At 50.4% G+C, this 6,801-nt stretch overlaps 1 protein-coding gene across 2 annotated transcripts in view; it reads right to left on the minus strand.

Annotated features, from left to right (window-relative positions):
* Positions 1–6,801, minus strand: part of MGAT5B (mannosyl (alpha-1,6-)-glycoprotein beta-1,6-N-acetyl-glucosaminyltransferase, isozyme B) — a 76,001-nt gene that overhangs the window by 16,955 nt on the left and 52,245 nt on the right. The window contains exons 11-12 of one of the 2 annotated variants that reach the window (XM_006886179.1): positions 6,313–6,443; positions 5,678–5,683 (exon numbers count right to left, since the gene is read on the minus strand). In XM_006886179.1, coding sequence (XP_006886241.1) covers positions 5,678–5,683; positions 6,313–6,443 — 137 coding nt within the window. The remainder of the gene's footprint in view (positions 1–5,677; positions 5,684–6,312; positions 6,444–6,801) is intronic. The other variant, XM_006886178.1, reaches the window with a different exon arrangement.

Raw genomic sequence — 6,801 nt, forward strand, 5'->3', positions numbered from 1 at the left:
AGGAGAGAGGCCCCCAGGACAGGAGAGAGGCCCCCAGGACAGGAGAGAGGCCCCCAGGACAGGAGAGAGGCCCTATAGGATTCCCCAGGCTGCCAGCTTTATGGGAGTTGATTGTCGCATCCTTCTGGTAAGGAGCAGTTGGAGGATTTGAACTCTTGACCTTTTGATTACCAATCATGTGCTTTCACCATGACACAACCAGGCCTCCTTAAAAGAATATACAAGAGACTATAATGACTCAACTGAAAGAAGGATGATTTTTAAAAATGTGCTTATGCAAAAGAAGATCAGAAGCGACAGAAGATGATCATGGAAGCAATGAGAAATGAAATAGAAATCTGCCAGTAAGACTGCAGGCTTCAAGCCAGATATATAAGCAATCACATGAAATGAAAGGGAACAACTTACCATAAAAGTAAATTATGCTTATAGCAAAAGGATAAAGTCCCGCAGAAGGGTGTAAACCGTGAAGTCAAACACCGCCCTGCTGTCCAATTCCATCACCAGGCAACCATGATCAATGGTTTCTTCAGTACCGACCCTGCTGGAGAAGGCTACTGAATATCCCATGGACTGACAAAAGAACAAGCTAACTGGACTTGGGGAAAATGAAGCCGGGGTGCCCCCCTAGAGGCAAGGACAGGGAGACACTGCCTTTGGGCACGTCATCAAGGGGCCGGTCCTTGGAGGGGCTTTCAAGCTTTGAAAGGTGGAGGGCCAGAGGAGAGGAAGCTTCCAATGAGATGGACTAACACAGACCGTACAGCGGAAACACACACAGTGGACAGGGAGGATGGTCAGGACCAGCAGGGTTTCCACCAACAGCAGGGGAGGTCGCTGTGAGTTCGAGTCGACTCACAAAAAGGAACAGGTACTGTCCTCAGGTTTCTTCAGGCCCTTGAAGCAGCTAACACACGTTCTTTCCAACAAACGTGCATAAGCTTCTACAGACATTATAGAGAAGTTTGGTGGTTTCCTCAAAAAGCTGAACACAGAACTGTGGCGAGGCTGTTCTAAGGTGTGGCCAAGTCACTGATGACCCATACTGACCCCATGGGACACAGCAGAGCTGGCCCGTGGGATCTGCTCGACGGCAGACTCTCTAGGAACTGATTACTAGGACTTCTTCCTTATGAGCTGCTGGTTGAGTCTGAACCACCAACCTTACCGTCAGCAGCCATAAGTCCCAGGATTCCACTCTCAGGCATTCAACCAAGACCCAGAAGCAGCAGATGGACCTACGTTCACCCAAGTTCACTGTTAACAGTATTCATATTATTCTATTCCACGAGGTGGAAGCAACCAGAATGCCTGCCTGTCAAGTGGCGAATGGCCAAGCCAGACGAGGTCCAACCGCACGATGGAGGAATCGCCACAAATGTCTTGATGCAGGTCACAAGGTGGCCCCCACAAAGGGACAAATAAATACTACACGACACCATCCACGTGAAACTAGTGATTATACAGAAGCTGTGAGTAATAAGCGATCGCCAAGGGTGGAAGGGAGGCAGAAAAGAGGTTTATGCACGAACTGAATGGCTGCTAACGGTGGTGGGGAAACTGGAAAAAGCTAGAGCGGCCACACAACCTGGAGAATGTCAGTCACGGGCACGTGAGGAAACTGACGAGTGACAGTTAGTTCTGCTGTGTGTACACAGTTACATCCAAACTTAAAACCCCCCAAACAAACCACACAACCAGTCCCAAGTTCATGGCTGTTGAGTCAAAACCAACTCACAGCCGACCCTTGGCAGCTTTCAGAGGCACCTGTTCACCATTCTCCAAGGGGCGCTGGGGGATTCAAACCACCCACCTTTGGGCTGGCAGCACGACTTCCTACTCGCTAAACTCCTTTATATTGCTACACTAGAAAATTTTTTTGTGTGGCATTTTTTTAAATTTTTTTTTTATTTCATTATTTTTTTGTGTGTACCGTCAAATCGGATCTGACTGGTACAGGAGATTGTTCCTCCTTCTCAAGCAGAGCATCTGGTGGATTTGAACTGTGCACCTCTGAACTTGCAGTTGCAGCTTCTTGCAACTAGGCCACCAGAGCTTGCCGTGTGGCATTTTTTATATTATTAATTTTAATGAAAGTTTATAGAGACTTTGGATTTCCATTCATTCATTGTTGCACTTTCTTCCCTGCCCAATCTCCCCACTAGTTCACTCTTCTCTTTGAAAAGTAAAAGAAAAATTCTTTCATTGTTATACAATCCCTCCCCTCAAGTCCACTCCACGATGCAGCCTTCGTTCTGGACTCCTGTCATGACAATAATACCTAATCACATATCCCTTTTAAACAGTTCTCTCCCTCATCTGTTTCAGTGCAGTATACGTAATTAATCCCATCTTTCTCAGTCTCCCCCCCAACCCTGATGTCAGTCTTGTTTTACAACATACACTATAAATTTTTAAAATATACACACAAATGCACAAAACTGGTTCATTAACTTTCCCCTTTACCTTCACACACACACACACACACACACACACACACACACACACACACACACTCTCTCTCTCTCTCTCTCACTCTCAAAGTTTCACAAAACACTATTTGCCCTAAATACACATGCAGACTGTTGATTTTTTAATCGATTCTTTTACTTTATACTGTAATATAAGTAAAAGTTGACAAAGCAAATAAGCTTCTCATTCAAGAACTCACATTTTGCCTAATGACATTCATTACAGTACACACAATGTAACTGCACTCTTCCCACTTCTTCCCTGTGATGCTCATTTCCATCATCCCATCTTACCTCTTCTTAAATTCTGAGTTTCAACACTGGGCAAGTGTTGCTTTTTTTTTTTTAATCTTATGTGATTGATTATTCTAAGGAGTGAGTGCCTCCCTGTTATTATTTTCACTTTACAGGCCTATCTACTATTTGGCTGAAAGTTGAGTTATAGGAATGACCAAGGCATGAAGCGTGATTACGGAACACAGTTGACAGTGTCCCACCATCTCTCGAGCAGGGCAGTAAGCCTGATCATTTGAATGATTACCCCACCCCCAACTGTGTTCCACATTTATGATTCTCTGATTTCTATGTCATTTCATTCTGTTGCGGCTATAAATTTGGGTCAGGATTCTCTGAGCTACTGTCGTTAATTTTTCCACGGGTTAACCTTAGGGAGGATGAAGCCTTTGGAAGAAAGGCCTGGCAATCCTTCAGAAAAGGCACCTCTTTGAAAACCCTGAGCTTGGAGCAGCTCTGCTCTGTGCACACAAGACAACCGTAAGTTGGAATCACTGTTGCTTTTCTGTTTTTTTCTGTTTCCCTGGTGTGCACATGTTGTTGTTGTTATGAGCCGTCGAGTCGCTTGCGACTCATAGCGACCCTATGTACAACAGCCCTAAACTCTGCTCTGTCCTGTGCCAATCGCACCGCCTCTGACACACCCATCCCGATTACCCCAGTCACTGAATCAATCCACCCCATAGAGGGCCTTCCCCTCCTGCGCTGTCCCTCCACCCTACCAAGCATGATGTCCCTCTCCAAGGATCTGTCCCTCCTTGCAACATGTCCAAAGTATGTTAGACGGAGCCTCAGAATCCTTGCCTCCAAGGAGCCACCCGGTTTAACCCTTTCCAGGACAAATCTGTTTGTTTTCCTAGCAGTCCATGGTATTCTTAATACTCTTCTCCAGCACCACAGCTCAAAGGCATCAATTCTCCTTCTATCCTCCTTAGTCATTGTCCAACTCTCTGATGCATAACAAGTGACTGCGAAAACCATGGCCTGTATCAGACGCACCTTAGTCTCCATGGAGACACCATTGCTCTTCAGTACTTTGCACAGAGGATGCTAAAAATGCAAAGGCTGGAGGGTCGTGTCCACTCAGAATCACGTGGGAGAAAGGCCCAGCTACCTATTTGCGAGAAACCCAACAGCACGCAGTCCTCCTGACGCACACAGGGATCCTTGAGCAGGAATCCACTCGCAAACACCTAGACGACAATGCAGGGAACCAGCAACTCGCCTCGGGCTCTTCTTCTGGAGAACTCGGACTAAGACAAGTCTCCTTGGCCCAGAAACGGCCACACACCTTGTTTTCACTCACTCCTGGCTTCTCTGCCAGTTAGGAAGCAGCGACTCCAGGCCTCGCTCCTCCTCTCTCCTCTGCCACCTGGTCGTCTGAATTCATCCCACGATGCTCCACCTCCCTCTCCAGCCAACCAGCTCTGAATCCCTGCAGACGCCAGAGCAAAGCCTTCTTTTTTGGGAACGTTTCTTTGAGGTCCCTTGCTGAACAGCACTGCTCGGGGCGATCAGAGAAGCTTCAGAGCCAGAGATAAAATAAAACCCTTCTCTTCCCAGACTTCATCCCCTCTCCTTCTCTCGGGGGCGTTTCTTAACAGTGTCTTTGGGCAAAGGCAGACATAGTCTGTTCAATTACCCTCCAACTCTGCCTCCTTTCCAGGAGCTCAGTACACCAGGGCTTTGATAGTTTCCCTTGGCAACCATCTGGCCTGGCATCAAATGAGAATCACCTGTCATTCCTGTCCTCCCACAAACTGCAGTGAGGACGGGCCCTCACCAGAGGGTCTCGGATTTATTTCTGGCGCTGTCCACGGCTTGGGCAGGCTGCACAGAGCTGGGGTTAAGCATCCTGGCTCTGGAGAGAGACCGCATGGAGGTGGAGATGCTCGCTGCCACTTGTTAGCTATATGGTATTTGAACAAGTCACTTTAAACCCCCCCGCCTTTGTTGCCTCACTTGTCAAATAAGAATAACGGTGGGTAAGCACCTCTCCAGTGTCAGCCCTCAACACAACCCAAGTGCTCAATGGTTATTGAGAAAAATTAAAAGAACCAGTTGCTAGAGACGGAATCTGACCCATGAAGACACCGTGAGTGTCTACAAAGTAGAACTGGTCTTTTTCAGCAACATTATTTTTTTCGGTTGACTGATTTTTCAGAAGCAGATTTGCCAGGTCTTTCCTCCAAAGCACATCTGGCTGGATCCAAACCTTCAACTTTCTTTTTAGAAGCTGAGTGCAACAGCCACACCATGCAGGGACTCCACATAGAGTATCGAACCCCTGGCCACAGATCCCAAGTCACAGTCACCCTGTGGCACAGAGCAGAACTGCTTCGGGGCTTCCCAGGCTGCAGGCTTTCTGGAAACGGAACACTACACCTCTCTCCCTCAGAGCAACGGGTGGATTTGAACAGCTGACATTACGGTTAGCAGCTTGACCTAATTCACCGTGCTGCCACGTGCTTCTGTTATGTTGTTATGCTCCGTGGAGTCAGAGCCGACCCACAGCTGACCCTCCGGCAGGTTCCAGAGGCTCTAAGTCGTACAGAGGAGACGGCACATCCTTCTCTCTCCAGCAGCTGCCGGATCCAGACTACGTGCCTAACTTGTCCCCAAGCTCTAATACGTGTATAATAGGCCTCCCACCATCAGCATCTCTAACTACGACCTCCTGTCACCTGCCTCGGATACTAAGCCCCCCACCTCCCTTACTCTCTAAGAACTGCCTTTTGACTTGACTTCCTGATCCCTACCTTCCTTATTCCCACCCCCACCCCCACCCAATCCCTGATCCATCCACAGGAACCACCACCTGGGAGAATCCATCCCAGATCCTGCTCTGCGGTCTGTTCACATCTCGGCCAAAGGGGCGGGGGCGGGGAAGGGGGAGTCAGGAGGCGCCATACCTGAAGCTGCGTCATCACCGAGGAATGCACCGAGGAGAGAGGAGACAGCACGTTAGTGACCTGGTCAGCAGGCATCACCCCACAAAGGCAGCTCTTCTCGGGGGACCCCTGGCGCTGAGGATGCACTTCTAATCCGAACCTTCTCTGCCTTCTCCACTGCCTCTTGGCCAACAGCCCCTAGAAGCCCAACCTCACCCCCTGCCAGGCTCACAGCGATGACTGGCCTGTTCCCAGGGAGTGCAGTGACCGACTGAGCTTACTGCAATGAGCTGGGGGCAGGCTGCGGGTGTGAATGGTCACCCCCAGGCTGGGTGTCTTTCAGGGCAGTTGAGGATTTTTTCAGCATTCATCATGAGCACTGGGGTGGGGTAGACAGCCTGGGGGCTGCAGGCTGACCCCGACCTGAAGGGCTCACCCAGCCAGCATTGGGGGGGGCGGGGGCAGGAAGAAAGGCTCGGGCACTGCAGGCCGACCCTATCCTGAAGGGCTCACCCATCCAGCACTGGGGAGGAGAGGAGAGAATGTTCTGGGCACTGCAGGCTGACCCCGTCCTGAAGGGCTCACCCATCCAGCCCTGTGTGTTGGGGGGACGGCCCGGGCGCTGCAGGCTGACCCCATCCGGAGGGCTCTCTCACCTTCCAGATGCTGGGCTCCTTGCCGTACACCACGGCCATGTTGCTCGCCTTTCCGCTGCGGATGAGCTGCTTCTCCGTCTCATTGAGCTCCTCAGACACAAAGCCCATGAAGGAGTTGTCGGGGGTGTGAGCTGTAGCCGAGAGGGGAGCAGAGGGGTCACCAGGCCTGGGGGGCTTCCCAAGGGGTAGAGGTGGAGAAGGGGACACAGAGGATGACCAGGCAGCAGCACTCCCCTGTGCCAAGGAGATGGAGAGGGGGCGAGGGAGGGTCTGGTGGGGGACAGTACCCCAAGAGCCTTGGCCCCCGGCATCCCCCTTTCCAAATCTCTGGTAGAAGGAAATCTAAGAGGGCATGTCGCCCCCCAGTAGTTTCCACACAGGGGAACTGCAGCACAGGCAGATGCCAAGGTCCACGGGACCCAGCAGGACTCAGGTCTCATCTCAAGGCCCCAGAGCTGGGTCATGGGTCTCCATCCATCCATCCATCCA

This window comes from Elephantulus edwardii, unplaced genomic scaffold (genome assembly GCF_000299155.1).
Source record: "Elephantulus edwardii isolate Elephantulus edwardi_28Jun2011 unplaced genomic scaffold, EleEdw1.0 scaffold00048, whole genome shotgun sequence".
Taxonomy (NCBI): Eukaryota; Metazoa; Chordata; class Mammalia; order Macroscelidea; family Macroscelididae; genus Elephantulus; species Elephantulus edwardii.